General features: G+C 43.4%; 1 protein-coding gene across 1 annotated transcript in view; it reads right to left on the minus strand.

Annotated features, from left to right (window-relative positions):
• The window catches only part of LOC147708676 (E3 ubiquitin ligase TRAF3IP2-like), a 264,726-nt gene that overhangs the window by 209,437 nt on the left and 36,703 nt on the right, over positions 1–18,586 (minus strand). The window contains exon 3 of the mRNA XM_086927333.1: positions 5,554–5,737. Within this exon, the coding sequence (XP_086783459.1) occupies positions 5,554–5,737 (184 nt within the window). The remainder of the gene's footprint in view (positions 1–5,553; positions 5,738–18,586) is intronic.

Genomic DNA, 18,586 nt, shown 5'->3' on the forward strand with positions numbered 1-18,586 from the left:
ATCAACAGCTGGGGGGAGCACTGATTAAAGAACATAAAAGCTCCTTTACTAAACCCATGTCCCCGCTGATGAAGATCTATGGTGGGAAGGTTTTGTCAGCAGTGCTATATGGTGCTGAGCTATGGGGAGGTAGCAACCTGGACTCCCTGAAACATTCTCAAAATAAATTTCTAAGGATGGCAACTGGTCTGCCACAATCGACACCTTTAATTCCCCTACTATACGACCTTGGGTGCCATTCGGTGGTCGATTGTGCACGATTTCGACCGATTTCCTTCTGGAGGCGTCTGTGGACAACCCCTGACCTACACCACTATGCTGAAGCCTGCCTTGAGTTAAAAAACTCTCCGGGAGCACTAAAAATAGGATGGTTTAGAGATCTTAAGGCTACTCTCCTATCTTTGGGCCTCTCTGAGCTGTGGTTGTCACCTGAGACAGCCTCTTTTCCATCTAAAAATGAGCTCAAAGAGTGCTATTGGGCCTGGGTGATGCACAATACCTTTATAAAATCAAGCCCAAGTAGTCTATCAGGTTTATTTTTGGTGCACAAAGATCTTCCCAGGTTAGAAAACTACTGGGAGATCATTACCAAACCCCTGGATCGGAAACTCTTTTTCCAATTCAGATGTGGCACACTCCCTATTGGGGACTTCACCACCAAGTGGGGAAAAGCTAGTCAGGGGTTTTGCGCAAACTGTCAAGGGTTAGGGGAAAGTCTATCTCACATGTTGTTTGTGTGTCCCCAATACTCAGCCCCCAGATCTAAGTGGCTAAAACCTGTCTGTAGCCAACTAGGTACACGCTCGTCTGCTGAGGCCCTGAGACTGTTAAAAACTAATTTGGATCCGATTATTGTGGTGGGGGTAGCAAAGTTTTTGGGCTGGGCCTGGATTATTAGAAGTAGGTTTATTAACCTAAATTAGCCGAGATTGTTTTATTCTGCACTACTGTGGTAATTTGTATTTGAACCTTTTAAATTTTGTATACTTTTGCAAGAAGCTATTCGATACCAACGATTTAATACTGTTTTTATATATGTTATTGTGTTACCTTGTATCTATGTCTTTTATGATGAATTAATCGAATAAAGACTTCTTGAACTGAAGTGCCTGGATTTTTATTTCTTTAACATGCATTCTCTGAAAATGCCCTGTAATCCACAAGTGAGGATTTTTTTAATCTAAAGAGGAATTGAAGTCTTGGAATTCTACAAAGGCTAATATTTGGAGATGAGAATCACAATTTAAAACTTGCCTTTGTCTGCAAACATTTAGGTTTCTCTGCTGTGAGATCTGAGCTAAAGCAAGTTAAACTCAAACCACTTCCGCGGAGGCAAATCATTTCTTACAGCCCTACCCCTCCTAATGAGATTTCAACGATGATAGACAGGAAACAGTGTATAAGCATACAAAAATTGCTTCCTCTTAGTGAATGTTCCACGATATTGAGAATAAAAAAGCTGGATTAGTTATGAAAAATGTGAAACATGTCTAATAGGCTATATGTCAAAATATTGACAAAATATTATCTGGCATAAATATCATGATCTAAAAATTGTGTACAAAAATATCACTCCATTGAGTGTATTATTGTTAACTATTATTAACCTCAATGGAATGATATATTTGTACATTATATTTCGGACACAATACTACTTTCTGTCAGAAGATATTTAGGCTACAGTATTCTGATACCATATCACCAAAAACAGAAACATGCAAAAGAACACTTACATTGGCAGGAGCATACAGTAGAGCTTCTGAGGCTCAGCAGACTTCTCGGATTTGCAAAAAAGTTGACCAGTTATGCCTTACAACACATTTTGATATTTCAATACCTCTAAATTTTGAAGCTAGAGTCTGAACAGGTAACATTAAAGCTATGCTCAATTTATTGAGACAAGGTTTGTCACATTGGTAACCTCTTCCATTTTCTATGCAAGGAAAGGTAACCTTATTAAAGATGGGGACATTGCCCAGAGTTGTTTATCGTTTACAGAGTTATAAATGTGGTCGCCCCTCATGGTGTTTCGACAGAAAACCGCCATGCTCCACTCCTTCATACAAAATAATAGGGGGCTGGTCCCCGAGGGTATGGATTGTCAAATGTTATAAATTGACTTATGATGGAAGCTTGGGGATGTCTTACAATTGTATTACAGAGCTTCCCACTTGGAAAATGTAGATGTTCGATTTTATGGCTAATGAAAGGACCCTGCCAAAAGGAGCTAGCACTGTGCAATGATAAATGGATATTGTCTACATCTCAGGTATGGCAGCAGAATACAGGCTGGACTTACCCAGTGCATTAAAATATAGAGGGAATCCCTGAGAGTAAAAGGATGGTAAGATAAATGACTGGAATGAAGCAGCTAAGGACAGGAATATGGCTATGTCAAGTATCAAGCAGCCGCAATCCAGAGCTTTGAAGCATGGGAATCCTTAGAAGTTCTCATGTAGGGTTCTAAGACCTCGAAAGACATGAGCTACAGGAAGAATTTCGACTTATGGCTTCACAATGTTATAGTTACCTGCAACTCAGACTGACACTTTATATCACAGCATTAGGGGAGATTATCTTGATCAATCCTCTTGTAGCAATATTAGTGATGGGTAACCGACCAGCTAAAAAGATCTGAAAATTATACAGGACTTGAGTTATTAATATGCCTGAAACATTTATAACATTGTCTTTTGCCTGGGTGGCACATGCAGGGGCACTAGTTGATACAGCCTGCTATTTCTCAGGGGTCTATTATCACCATTTGCAATCACTTTCTGCTTTAGACTCATTCAATTCAATTACTTACACTGGATATAATTTAGGAGAACGAGGCTGGGGCATATGGGGTGTTACTCTTCATTGAAATGCCTTATATGTGGGGCAGCCGGTAATTGACTTTTTCCACACAGTGTGGCGATGTGAGGTCATCCAGTAATTCTTTCAAGGAGAGGCTAAGGCCTTTCTTGAGGTACTAGAGAATAATATAGGGCACACTGCCGGTCACCACTGCAGCCCACTTTTAACTGGCTGAACCGGGTACATACCGTAACATTGCGCCTTATTAAAACAAGTGTGTTGTTCCTACTGCAGGTGCAAATTTCGTCAAGGAATAACACACTAGCAATCTGAAGTCACTGGTCTACCTTCCACAGCAGATGGCAAGCAACCTGACGCAAGTCTAAAAGGCGTACATTGAGAAGGTTCGGAGGTTCTTTAAAAACATAGGTATGTGAATTTGAATATTTATGCATGTTTCTTGTGATTTTTTCCTGACAGTTTTATAGTTTGATTTACACTGAAAGTATAATTTGATGTTGTAGTGTATCGGATATCATCTTGTGGGATTCAAATTCTCTTTGTGAAAGCTGCATTTAGCAAGGGGGTCATACCCCAGAGACATAACACCTGTGGGAGGCACAGTGAGTGTATTTTATATTATCTGTGCCTTTTCCTGGACTCTGAAGGCAGCAAGATTTTTTGGGTGCTAGTAGTAGTTATTTGCATCATGGATTTGATGGCAGGTAGGTGGCTGTATCTCTGCACATTATAGGGGTTGGGCCTCTGTGCACATCGAAATACAAGGGGGTCCCTGTTCCTTCTTTTGCACTTCATGGTCACTTTTGCCTGCCCGGGTGATCAGCACATCATGCGACACACGTAGGCAACTGTTTTAATTTTTGATTTTGGATTGCTCTAGGTTGTTCCCTTTACCCTTGTCCAGATGAGGCCCAAAAGGAATAGGGGCTGAAACGCGTTGACAGTTCACGTCTGGAGGAATCCACTAAAATCAAGAATAATAATTGCATTTAAGTGGAGATTCACATGCACAAAATCTTTTAGGAGGTGTAGCGGGTACCTCATGTGTATACAGGATTACTTCGTAGTGTATTGCCATTAATGAGGGTGCGAACACTGACATTAAAAAACTGGGGTTTAGGTAATAATATATGTATGATTATATGTACATATTTGTGTAAAATGTTTTTTGTCCATGTCTAATATTTCTATTGATAGAAGTATTGTTTCAACAAGGAAGTAATAGTAGTATGTGGTTTTTAAAGCATTGAAAAGTTGAGACAGGACGATGCACCATTTATAGGGCAATTTGATGTACCCTATGGGTATTATGTAGATATCCATTCCTGCACATTACCATTGTGAATAATGTGTAAACTTTAAAGGTGGGCGGATCTTCCTTAAGGCGAATGCAGTGAGTCACTGCACCTGCTTGCACAGGATGTCTAGGGGTCGCTGGAACTCCTGTGCCTTATTTTTTTCTGCGTTTCCCCAGAGTTGAGATTGACCATTATAGCCGTTAGGGTACATCCTCTCCCCTTGCTCCCAAAGGGTGCGCTCGAGTGGCACACTGAGTGTGTACCTCCCAATGGTATCTCTACCCCTGCTCCCATGAGGAGTTTGCCTAATCGCTAGGGAGGTTGACCTCGAGTCTTGGCAATGACGTTGAACATCCTGTGATTCTGGGCAAATCACTTAATCTCCCCGTGCCCAACAACAGCAAAAATGAATGTGTCCTCATGTAATGCAACTGGTGCTAAGTAAAGCGCTCTGATACCAGACTCGGGTCAAGTTCGCACTATATAAAACTCTGTAAAATTAAAATTAAATTAAATTTAATAGGGCACAGGCACAAAAAACAAAGGATTCCCTCATGTTCAACCGGCCATGTGCCAGCACTATTTATTTTGCAGAAGGGGCCGCACAAACTGTCTGTGGCCCCTTGTGTAATACTATACTGTTTCCACTCGCTTTTTGTGCTCTAGGATTAGACATCTAATACAAATCGCTTTGACCCCCTCCCAAATATGCCAGATGACATAGAAATGTGTCAATATGGGAAGCTATTTATGGGACTGGATCTCGTTTTAGCTAAGAGGGATATTGCACAGCATGGGAGAACAGCAAGTGGAAGACGGCTCGCGTAGACCATGTGAAATTCATGGCTGTTAGTGACACAACGGGTTTAGAATGATAAGCATGTTGTTAATCACAAATGATCACACAAATGAAGGCCTAAGTGATAATGGCAACTTGAGGTGCAGGAAATGTGCACATTACAAGTATTCTATTCAGTTTAAGGCAATTTAATGAAATTAAGAGTTCACCACGGCTCAGAGCGCCCCATATTGCTTGTTCATTTTACCAAATCAATCTGATTGGGGGGGGGTTACCATGTAGGCTACAAATGAAGTTTGCGCCTAAATCAGGATTTAACATGTCTGGGAATCTCAGCATAAAGGGATTGTTCCTGCACAATTTCCATGGCAGATTTCTTGTGGGGAAAATCCACAACATTCTGCAATCACCGTCTCCAGCACACCATGCGGAATTGTAATTCTCCAGTCCAGCATTAACACACCAAAATACTGGCTCTCATTGAATAAGGGTCTTTGTAGTCCATTTCATATTTTGTCAATTTTCCCCATTTTATGTCTCTGTCTCTCGTTTGACAGGTCGACGCCTTTGGAATGTCCATTTTACGATGCATCTAGTGATGAACTATACAACCGTCCACACAATGAAATTACTTACATTGGTTGTCCTGATGAAGTGGCTCCGAAGATGTCCATTCTGGGCATATTCTGGTTAAAGGCCAGTGGTTCCATGCGGATTTCGCCGAGAGACTGATTCGGATGAATGTTATATCCGAGAAAAGGTTGGTGTTGAACTGGAGGTGCACAGCACGGGTAGAGTTCTTTATTACCCACCTCATCATCTGAAAAGTTGAGGAAGAAAGAAATAATTGAAAGAGAGTGAATGAAACAGGGTTGTGTCTCAATGTGTTGGTTTTATTTCTCACTGATCTTCAGATATATATTTGACAGTGCCATGTAAACATCAATGAGGAAATGCAAGATGGAATAGCTATTTTGAGGCATACGCTCCCGCAACAAAACGGTCATCCTTTGATCTAGCAACATCAGAATTTAACACACAGACACAACTGTTGAGTTAGATACTATAAATGTTATTCCGGTTTCATATCATGAAGCGTATTATCTGTTTCGCTTTTACTAGGTCCTGAGCAGTCGGATAAGGAAATAACTGACACTAGAAATAAAGAAACAGTGTCATGACATACGCACAGAGTTTAGCATGGTGGCCAATGACACGCAACACAATTGGCATGATTCACAAAGAGGTGTGGAAATTTACACTCACAGCTTTACATCTACGATTCAGTGCAGATTGAAGAGTTTCCTGGAAAACGGTATTCTGGCCTATAACACCTAGGAAACTGTCCTATAACACCTGGAAAACTATTCAAAATTCCTACTTACCCTTTGAAAATGCATTTCTGCTTGTGAACAATCTCACATGAGCACAACTACACATTTAAATGTTGTTTTTCTTGTTGCCTCCATGAGACAAAATATTTCCCAAGGAGAAATCTCTCCCCAAACACCTCCCACAATTATATGGGTCTTCCATTCCCACTTACTTCAAAGAAATGAATTCCCACGAATAGGAGTAAAATTATCAATCATTTTAAGAAAGGGAATATATGTTTGTGAATCCCTAAAAACTCAGATTTGTGGGTGGGCACAAACCTTCCGGGTCACCCCCGACATTAGAGCTCCCCACTCTTCACCTTTGGGAGCAGATGTTATTACAAGACCCCAGGCTCCTATTATGCAGTCTATTCTCAATGCTTGTATTGTAGTTGGCAATATTTAAAGCAAAAAAACATAACCCACAGTGCTGCTCTCCTGGGCAGGAAGTAGAAAAACAAAAGGCTGCCGACCGATTATAAACAGAGGGTTCGACAAGATAAAGGATTTGCTTCTTACTGCTGAAAGTAGATAATTATTGCTGATATGTTTCTTTCCCTCCTTGTCTTCAAGCCTGGCTGCTTTGTTTATTCAATGGGCAGCTTGATGCATTGTATTGGACTGCTCGCTGTGTCTCATATCCCTCAGGCTGCAGATTGATGTTGAAAGAGAATCAATCTCTTTCAACTTCATCATATTTCAGCTCTTGGCGCTCGAGAAATGAGGATGGGGGAGGGCAGGGTTGTAATCACCTATGAGCCTAATTCTGTAATTTGAAGTTAACTTTGTTAAATATTTCCGCTTTGTACATTTGAAGAATATGGAGGGGAAATATATAACTACAAGTTGGGCGGCTGAGTTAGGCAAATAATTCAAAAAGAAAAAGTTATGTGATACTTATTTAGATGAATTAGTTTCTTTTTTTGTGTTTCAAATAAATCTCAAATGCAGATATATATGCAGAGGAAGAACTGGAACACAGTTTAATGAGGAAACCATTCATAAAATATAACAAAGGAGGCATACAACAACACACCCTCCAGTATTCATATGCAAAATTTAGGGAAAGAGAGAGGAAAAGAAAGAGAAAAAGAAAAAGAAAAGGAGCCCCAGAGTAACAAACAAGAATAATAAGAAGCGGAAAAGAGAGAAGGAAGAGAGAGTAAGCATGTTACAAGGAAGGTGAAATTAAAAAAGAAGAGTAGTCGTAGAAGAAGAAGAAGTAGAGATAGAGTCATTATCCACTGTGGTTTCCAGGAATGGGGACCATACTTGAAGAAAAATGGAAACGTGGTCCTGTAGACTATAGATGATACATTCATAAGAAGCTGTTTGTATCATTGCCACCAACCACTCCTCCTGAGAAGGAGGTAAGGAAGACTTCCAATGACGTAATATACACATTGTTGCTGTGGCTAACGCAGTATGGAGAAGACGGGTCTGAGGTTTAGTAAACTTGGAAAGGCCACGAAAGTCATGTAAAATTATATTTGCAGAGGTAAAGGGTAAGGGCAATGACATAGAATGAGCCAAAGTGTTTCGTACAAAAAGCCAAAATGAGCGGGTACGAGGGCACTCACAAATAATGTGCATTATATCACAGCCGGAAGCAGAACATCTCCAACATAAGGAATGTGAAAGTAACTTAGCATGCTGTAATTTGACCGGAGACCAGTGCCATTCATGGAGAATTTTAAAAATACAAAATTTAAGGCGGGCTTCTCGAACACCCTTATGTAATGATTCCAAAATTAGATCCCATTGAGTATCTGGGCAAGTCGCGGATAGGCGCGTTTGCTATTTCAATTGAAGAGCTTTCGAAAGGGGTTGCGAAAATAGAGGATGCAGGAAAGTCTTATAAAGACCAGAAGTGACACCCTTAAAAGTTCCCCATAAATGCAGATAAGATAAAATTGGACAAGCGGACAACAATTCAGGTGGGGAACGTAAATGTTTTGTGATAGCTTGCTGAAGATGAGAGTAATTACAGGATTGTGTGGACGGTAGATGAAATTCCTCACTTAATTGGGAAAAGGATTTAAAATTGTCACCATGGAACAGTTGTTCCAGGGAATGAATACCAGCTTTTGCCATAGAGGTCAGGATATAGATCGACCTCGAACCCGAATAGCCGAATTAGACCATATAGGAGCATTAAAATGAAGCCGCGAGTTAGATTTAAGAAGACGGTGACTTCATTGCCAAGACTTAAACATGGCATATAAGATAGGATTTTTGGGGTCAAAAGAACTGGAACCCTTGCCATATAAAAGGGACAAACCAGGGCCAGAAGCCAATAAATGGCGTTCAAGTGGTACCCATTGAGGGATGTCCTTAGACTTAGGTAGAAAGAAAGATGGGAAAGATGAAGGGCAAGGGAATAGTGCTCGATAGAGGGAAGACCCAAACCTCCTTGCAATTGGTGGGATTTTAATTTAGCAAAGGTGAGACGCGGTTTAGCTGTTCCCCATATAAAAAGTTTAATTTTTGAATCAAGATGTATTGGTTTCTAATGCAATACAAAAGGCATCGGTGTCATCTTGGTAAAATGTGGCCTCTGCTTTGAGCACTTCTGTTGCCAAACAGATTTTATTTGTGCCAGCCTGCTGGTAGTAGCAGGTTGCACCACCAATAAATAGCCAGGTGTCTGTGGGAATAACCTCCGGCTGTGGGCGACTGGAAAGTATGCCCAAGCTTTCTCTTGGCAGGCGGATCTCTACGAGGGCAGTAGATACAGACTGACTCTTGGCCATTCCCTGTACAACAGCAGGTCCATACAACATGGCGACAGAATGGTGTGCGAGGATAATTTCAGACTACCGTGATTGAAATCTACATTTGCAGGCTTTTCAGCCCTCAGCGAGTATGGAGGCCCTTTGAGAGATATTATGCTCCCTGCTTGACAACTCACCTGCTTCAATTTTTCATTTGGAAGCCAGATCCGGAAGCATTAGCAACAGATGCTTTTTGTAAGACTACTCAATGCATGTCCTCCTTTTCAAAAAGATATTCATGACTCGTGCTCAGGTTTGCAGGTAGGCTGCTCAAGCTGTTCTAAGAGTGCCGCTGTGGACGACGCCACCGGGGTACTTCTGGAATTGTTGATAGATTTCCCTGTTCTGAGTTCCAGCAAAAAGGAAAGTGGCAGTTTGTTTGCCATAGCCTATATTTCTACCCTACTGGTAGGCTACATAACGTTTAGGAGAGTAGCATTATGGGTTATGCAGTTTTGCTGTAAATATTAGGCTACAGAAATAAAAAGAGCAAGAAGAGAACTTCATAATAGTCATATCCGTGTCCTTCATAAAATCAGAACTCTCCTTCACTAATCAGATAGGTGGTCTTACAATGCACATTTTAGGGGTGACTTATGAATACATAAAAATAGGCTTTTTCTATATGGCCAAGGCACTTTTTGTTTAATTTACTGTGCTTTTCTATATGCTGCTTCATCAATATACGCTGCTTCACCAAGTGTTACTGGAGGATTTTAGAGTGTAACAACATTTACATAGTACAAGAACATAATATGGGTGCAATTAACATAGTTTATCAAAACAATAAACATGAAGCAGGAGGGGACGAGGGGGGAATGGGAAGGGGGTATACTATCCAAGAGCAGTACATCAATGACTCATTGTGGGTAGTAGCACTATGTAAATGAAATTCCAATTACAATATTGGGGTGGGGGGTGGATGTCTTTACTGCGAGCAGGAGGGTAACTTGAGACAGATGATGTGTCTCTGCAGTGGAGTTAAACTGCAGTTCAGCCAGAGCACAACGGTGCACCAAACCAAAGAAATGCCTTACTTACCTGTAACTGCAGTTATCCAGTATTGGTATCTTTCATAGATTCACATGCCTGAATCATTCCCCGTCGTCGGGGTGGGAGTCCCCGGTACATAACAATAGTAATGTCATATAGACATATACATACTAATAAGCCAGAGGCCTCACATTAGTAACCTTTCTAAGTCTTTTTGTAAAAAGGACCAAACTTTGGCCAGGAGCCAATCAGCTACTACCACCCTCTAGAACCTTCCTGGAAGGAGCCCTAGTCCCTCAGATTTTCGTAAGCACAGTGCTAAGTAGTACCTACTGAGAGAACCAAGGTGAGCCCTTCCAGAAGAGGCGGGTGGGTTGCATGTGAATCTATGTAAGATACCAATACTGGATAACTGCAGTTACAGGTAAGTAACGCATTTCTTATCCAGTATTATGGGTATCTTTCATAGATTCACATGCCTGAATCAGAGTAGCAAGCAATAGTCAGCACATTTCGTATTATACACCATGTAAGACACTTAATAATACCTTATCATTAGTGCAATACCATGAATCTGGAAACATTATCAGGAGGAAGAAATGTGCAAGAAGGCAATAGGAAGGTGGGATGAGAGGAAGAAAGCTCACCTCTAATAAAATATATGACGGAGCACCGCTTGTCCCACTGCTGCATCCATCATAAGTTCTGAGTCCAAGCAGTAGTGCCTGGTGAACGTATGTGGTGTCTTCCATGTCGCCGCTCTACAAATGTCGACAATGGGCACCCCAGCAAAGAGCGCCATGGAAGTGGAGACTGCTCTTGTGGAATGAGCCCGAACTTTGGAAGGCAGAGGATGTCCCGCTTGTTGGTAGCAGAAGGCGATGGCCGCAGAGATCCATCTTGAAATACTCTGCTTTGTCAGCGAATGACCTTTCCTGGGCCTGCTAAAGGCAATGAATAATTGGCTGGATTTTCGAAACTGTTTCGTCCTATGGGTGTAGAGCCTCAGACATCTCTTCAGATCTAAGGAGTGGAGAGATCTCTCCGCTGCCGTGGATGGATTTGGAAAGAAAGATTTTAGAACAATAGGTTCATTGAGATGAAAAGTAGACAGAACCTTTGGTATGAACTTAGGATTGGTCCTTAAGATGACTCTGTCCTTTTTGAACTGACGGAAAGGGTCCTGAATAGATAAAGCCTGAAGCTCACTAACTCTCCTTGCTGACGTGAGAGCCAATAAGAGAGCTGTCTTCCATGACAAGTATTTGATATCTGCTTTATGAATTGGCTCAAAGGGGTGTTTCATCAACTGAGCCAAGACAATGTTGAGTTGCCACGTAGGTGGCAACGGTCTCACTGGAGGGAATGTTCTGAATAACCCCTTCAGAAATTGCTTGACCAATCTATTGGACCATAGTGACGTTCCAGACGAAGAGCGCCTAAATCGAGAGATGGCCACCAGGTGGACCTTTATTGAGGCGTGGGCCAATCCCGAATTAGCCGGGTGAAGTAAGTAAGGCAGCATTTGCGCTGGAGATGACGAAAATGGATGCAGTTTGTTAGCTTTACACCACATACAGAACCTCTTCCACTTAAGGGAATACGTCTTGTTGGTACTGTGTGCCCAGGCCCGGGCCAAGACTGCTCTGCACTCTTGAGGAATATCTAAGTCCTGGAACTCTCTGAACTCAGGAGCCAAGCCGATAATCTGAGAGATGCCGGATCTGGATGCTGGACTTGCCTCTGGTTCATAGTGAGGAGATTCGGGTATGGCCTGAATGGGATTGGCGGCTCCAGCGATAAAAGGTGGAGTTCTGTAAATCAGTGTTGGCGCGGCCACGCTGGGGCTACCAGGATCAGGGTGCAATGCTCTGTCTTCAGTTTCCGGAGAACCCTGGGAATCAGGGGAAATGGAGGAAATGCGTAAGCAAAGACGTTGCAGCATGCGATCGAAAATGCATCCAGAGAGATCCTGTCTGGGGAAGCCAGCTTGCATAATGTTGGCATTTTGCGTTGATTTCCGTCGCAAACAGGTCCAGGTAAGGTGTGCCCCAGCGGAGAACACTGCGATGAGAGCATGTTGGTCGAGCTCCCACTCGTGGCAAATGGAGCGTTGTCTGCTTAGAGAGTCCGCCAGGGTATTGTCTGCCCCTGGGACATACTTGGCTCGAAGAGAAATCTTGTGTTGGAGTAGCCATTTCCAAATTCGTTGAGATTCTTGAGACAACGTCATCGATTGAGTACCCCCTTGTTTGTTCAAATAGTGCATTGTGGTGGTGTTGTTGGTTCTCACAAGCACTGGGGAGTTCCTGATCCGAGGCAGGAATGCTCGAAGTGCCAGGTATACTGCCCTCAACTCGAGTAGGTTGACGTGCAGCTGCTTTTCTGCCAGTGACCATTGGCCGTTGATCCGAAGCTCCTGCAGGAACGCACCCCATCCTTCCAACGAGGCATCTGTTGTTATTACGTGAGGTGAGATTGGAAGCAGGAATGGAAGGCCCTAGTTCAGATTTTTTGTTTGAAGCCACCAGTGCAGGGCCTGCGTCATGACTGGCGTGATCTTGATCAGATCGTCGAAGGACCTCCAGCACTGGATCCACTGAGATGACAACGCTTCCTGTAATGGGCGCATACGGAGGCGGCAGTGTGGAATTAGTAGGATATTGGAGGACATCATCCCCAACAATGATTTGAAGAGTTACACCTTGATGGTCTTTTTGGTCCGAACTCGGCTTGCCAGAGATCTTAGTTTGATTTGACGCTCCTGTGAAGGGAAGGCCTTCCCTGGTGTGTGTCCAGAGTTGCTCCCAGGAAGATGAGACGTTGCGATGGTGAAGGACAGACTTTTCCTGGTAGAGCGTAAGTCCTAGGCTCTCGAAGAGTTGAAGACAGGCGTTGGACGATCTGGTTATGCCTACCAGAGTAGGAGCCTTGACGAGCCAGTCGTCCAAGTAGGGGAAAACCTGGTGATGGAGTTGGCGAAGGTACGCTGCCACAGGAGACAGGCATTTTGAAAAAATGCGTGGTGCCGACTTCAGGCAAAATGGCAACACTCTGAATTGGTAGTGCCTTCCCGCCACCACAAATCTCCGGAATTGTCGGTGACTCTTGTGGATCAGTATGTGAAAGTAGGCGTCCTGGAGGTCTAAGGACACCATGAAATCTTTGGAATTGAGTAGCTGTAACACCTCTTGAATGGATACCATACGGAACGATTTTTTCTTGAGGTATCTGTTGAGGCTTCTTAGGTCCAATATAGGTCTCCATTTGTTCTCCTTTTTTGGTATTAGGAAGAATCGGGAGTAGAATCCTTTCCCCCTCTGACCTCGGGGAACTCTTTCTACGGCTCTTTTCTGGAGCATTAGTGAGAGTTCTTTTTGAAGGAGATGCAGATTCTTGTGCTGCATAGGACGTGGGGGGTTCGGAGGAGGAGTCTCTACAAACTCCAAAGTATGTCCGAACCGAACCAGCTGGAGAACCCAACGATCCGTTGTGATTTTTTGCCAATTGTGGAGGAAGTTTGATATTTTCCCTCCAACTGCGTAATGCGGAGAAAAAGTGGAGGCCTGTGGGAGAAAGAGGTCATTGCCTTCTGGCTGTGTCCTTTTTTCCTCCTCGTCCTCGAAAGGAAGACTTGTTGTACGATGAGTGGCCTTGTTGCTGTCTCTGCTGGTATTGTGGCTTGTATTGCTGTGATGAGCTTTAGGAGGTTTTGTATCCCTGATAGCCACCTCTTGTCTGTTGTCCTCTTCCTCTGGAGCCCCGAAAGGAAGTATTTTTATACTGGAGGATACCCAGGGCTTTCGCGGTCTCTGTATCCTTTTTGATACCCTGCAGCATCTCATCTATATGCTCCCCAAAGAGCAGTACTCCATCGAACGGCATGTACAGTACCTTGGTCTGTACCTCAGGCCGGGACGATGTGGCTTTAAGCCACCCCTGGCGCCTTAGGACTGCTGCCCCTGCCATCTGTCTAAATCCTGTAGAGGCGATATCCATCGCCACATCTATCATTTCCGAGGCGGATCGCTCGCCCTCAAGGAGTATCTTCTTTGCCTCTTCTTTTTGTTCTTCTGGTATTGCTCCTAAATATGGGGCAATATCCGCCCACATCTGGCGATTGTATCGTCCTAAGAGGGCCAGTGAGTTTGCCGTCCGGATAGAAAGGGCCGACATGGACGAAAACCTTTTACTAATATTATCAAGTTTACGGCCTTCCTTATCTGGTGGCGCAGTCAGCGCGGCCGACGGATTACTAGATTTACGCTGTGCAGCCTGCATAATAACAGAGTCCGGTTTCGTTTGATCTATAAGGCATGCCGGAGCCGTGTCTGGGGCCTTATATTTCTTGTCGAGCCTGGGCGGAACTGGAAGCAGAGATGAGGGGTTATTCATTATCTTTACCCCCTGATTCCAGATGTAATCAATAATAGGGATGGATCGCACAGCCTTCTTGAATGGCTCTTTAAAGTCATACAGGAAGCAATCCTGGGTTTGAGTGGTCATTTGGATTTTAAATCTTGCCGCAGCCCTTTCCACAATATTATGAAACCCCCCGAAATCCTCTGGGGGTGAATCCGCCTGTGCCTGGTCAGGGGATGCCGGATCCTGAATGACATAGTTATTCCATTCATCGTCCTGTATTTCTTCTTCCTCTTGCTGTCCCTCCTCTTCTTCTACTACTTCCTCTTCTTCATCAGAAGAAGGTAGAGGTGGTAAAGTGACAGGATCTTGACGAATGACCAGTAGAGGTGGTCTAGGGCGAGGAAGTTGGTGAGGTATCACAGAAGTAGGTTGCTTTACTGGAGGAGGCGGAGTGGGCGGAAAACGTTGCTTGTAGTCCGCTATGAGAAATTGCAGGTCCGCCACTATTGATGCTGGGAGGCACACCATAGGTTGGGAAGAAGGAGGCGGAGTAATTTGGCATGCCTCCTGAAATCGCCCTTCATCCTGACCCAGGTCTTCACAGTCTGAGCTTTCAAGGACCTTAACGTGGAGTTCTGATGGACTTGTCGCAAGCTGGAACATTGAACCGTCATCAGAATCCTCTGTGTCCAGCAGATGGGCCGGTGGCAGTGGCTGGACTCTGCTAGGCGACGTCAATTCCGGCGTTAAAGTACTCGTTGTCAGTCTGTAGTGTGTTTAAGAGTACTTCAGCGTAGGAGACTCTGTCGTCGACGAGCCCGTCAATGGGGTGGTCGTCTCTGTTGTTTTCATCGACAGCGATGCTGTCGACAGTAGCGTCGAAGGTTGTTTCTTCGTCAACGGCAGTGTCGACACTGGACCTGTCGTCGATGGCTTTGTCGACGATCGCGTCGACGTCGATGGCTTCGTTGACGCTGGTGTCGACGTCGATGGCTTCGTCGACGCTGATGTCGACGTCGATGGCGACGACGATGACTACGCTTTCGTCGACGTGTTAGAGGTCGTCGACGATTTTTTAATAGCAATGACCTAATGATATAATAGACCTACCTGTCGACGACGATGCCGTGGTAGTCGTCATGGCGGAGAAGGACGATGCCGTCGACGTAGATATAGTTGCTGTCGGCGTCGTCACAGACATGGCCGAAGTTACCAGCAAAGGCTTCTTGATGGTGGCATCCTGAAGAGAACTCTTCACTGCCATGGTCTGTGGACGAACCTCTGAAGACTTGGGCGTCTTCTTTTGAGGTGGCTTTGCAGACCGTTCTGGAGATGACGGTCTGGGCCTTTTGAAGGAGGAATGTGAGCTCCTAAAGGAACACTCGCTTTCACCTGAAGAGACTGTCTGAACCTTCTCTTTAAGTCTCTTTAGCCATAAAAGCAGGCGCCCCTCTCTGTCGTTCAGGGTCTTGGCAGAGAAAGTGCGGCAGACTTTGCAATCCTTCGCAGAGTGGTCAGGATAGAGAAAGTAGAGGCAGTCTTCATGCCTGTCATCCACATGTAGTCTCAACATGCTGCATGAAGCACAGGGTCTAAAGAGCCCTTTTTAGGAGTGTCAGACATGGTGGACTGAAGTACTCCTGCACAAGAATAAGTTCTGTGAGAAAAATATGGAATAAATCCAGAAATACCAGAAAGCTGAGCAGAGCTCAGTGGAGACTCCCTTAGCACGACGTGCGGTAGAAAATCTGAGGGACTAGGGCTCCTTCCAGGAAGGTTCTAGAGGGTGGTAGTAGCTGATTGGCTCCTGGCCAAAGTTTGGTCCTTTTTACAAAAGGACTTAGAAAGGTTACTAATGTGAGGCCTCTGGCCTATTAGTATGTATATGTCTATATGACATTACTATTGTTATGTACCGGGGACTCCTACCCCGACGACAGGGAATGATTCAGGCATGTGAATCTATGAAAGATACCCATAATACTGGATTACAACATATATTTTTGTCAAATACGTGTGTGGTGTAAATACATACAATATGCCACATATGGTTACCTATGATGCCAAAGTTCATTTTAATCACCATTTACAATAGCATTTGCGAAGCTAAATATGCAGAACAGGGAGTTCCAATGTACAACACATGTTTAAGGTGTGAAATACAGGCAGTTTACTACTGTTTAAAAGAGGCAAAGCAGACAAGAGTCCTAAAGACAGCGAAATAATGAATAGATGGGGGGGCGAGGTGGCCACATCAATAGTTAGGTCACTTCCCACAATTTGGGAAACAATGCCTGGGAGGACAAGGGAGTGATCTGATAAAGTTCTAGGTAGTATCTGAACATTTGCTACATAAGAGACAACGGATCTAGATAACATCTATATTGCATGCTCCCTGCACTTTCCTTATCCTCCATGTGTCTAGTAAGTCTAAATCGTCTACTGATTGTAACAAGAAACCCACAGCTGCACCACAGGATAGACAAAGTACTTTCGATCTATTTAAGAGGGGACCAATAGCTAAGTTAAAGTCCCAACACTATAGAAAAGTATTTGTATCTCTCTGGATCTATGACAGATAAAGGGACGTTAACATATGATCCAAATATATTAACAAAATAGATAGATCTGTCACAAGAGACAGCTTAACCAGTAATATAATGGGTCACTGTAAGTGTTGGTGAGTTTGAAATCGAACTTTTTTCAAACACAATACAATTACACCCCTAGAATAGGAACTAAATGAAGCATCAAATCTAAGGGATCCCACTAAGACGAAAACGTATTATGTTTCTCATGGTTCTGTTGAATTTTTTTTCTGGAGCATGTTGATGTCCACTTGCTATCTATCGAGACGATATAATGTAAGCCTAACCTTCTTCTGAACTTGTTCCTAACATAATGGCTAAGAGGGAGGAGGCACTTCCTTGTGGTTCGACATTTGTGAAGGAAAGTAGCCGCCATCTGTAGCTACTAAGGGCCCGATGTAGGTAAAATTGATTTACCGATTTTTAATTACCGAATTTTACCGATTCGGTAAATCAATGTGGTTGACATGTAGGTATTTCCGGATGTGGAAATACCGATTCTGTAACATTTGGTATTTACCGATTCTGTAAATACAGAATCGGTATTTCCCATTGATTCCTATGGGCTTCAAAGCCCATAGGGATCAATGGGAAATACCGATTCTGTATTTACAGAATCTGTAAATACCGAATTTTGCAAGGGTGCAGGGGGTGTCACTTTGACACCCTCTGGCACCCCACAAATAGGCATGTGCGCCATGTGGCACACAGACATGCCCTAAGGGCATGTCTGTCTGTCACATGGCTAGGTGTGCATGCACACATGTGCATGCACACCTGAAATCGGTATTTTACCACACAGTAGGATTGTGTGGTAAAATACCGATTTTGTAGGGCCTTTGGGACTCAGAAGAGTCCCACCTACATCTGAGATTTACTGAATCGGTAAAAATACTGATTCGGTATTTTACAGAATCGGTAACTTTACTGAATCGGTAAAGTTACCGATTCTGTAAAATTGTGCCCCTACATTTCAAATCATGTATACCGGTCGGTAACGGCCGAAAATACCGATTTTCGGCCGTTACCGACCGACCTACATCTGGCCCTAGATGTCTGTTTTCATTTAACTACTCTCCCATTGAGATCCTTTACTGATAAATGGAATAAGGATCTGGTCACAAGCCTATGTCCTGCTTGTGCCACGGACAATGAGACCGAGATGCACATATTTTTTTTTTGTCCAGAATACCTTGGGCCTTGCCTTAAATGGATCCACCCAATATGTCGGCCCCTGGGCTTGACAAGATATTTAGTGGCCCATAGAAGTTTAAAAAGTGATCTGTCCCTGGCTATTGTTTTTACGGTCAGCACATTTTTACAAGCTGTCTGGCATAGGTGCAGTAAAATTTTAAAGGAAATAGTATGTCGAAACATGCTGTACACTAATTATAAACACAACCTCTGGACTATATATTAATGCACAATTAACGTTTTTAAACTTCTTGAGGTTTTTATGTCCAGATAATTAATTACTTGCACTCAGTTTTCTGCGATTCTGTATTGATTGATTACTTGGAGGAATTAATTGTGTATTTATTGAGATTTTATAGTTGTACAGATAGGGGCAAAA

This window comes from Lissotriton vulgaris, chromosome 6, assembly GCF_964263255.1.
Source record: "Lissotriton vulgaris chromosome 6, aLisVul1.2, whole genome shotgun sequence".
Taxonomy (NCBI): domain Eukaryota; kingdom Metazoa; phylum Chordata; class Amphibia; order Caudata; family Salamandridae; genus Lissotriton; species Lissotriton vulgaris.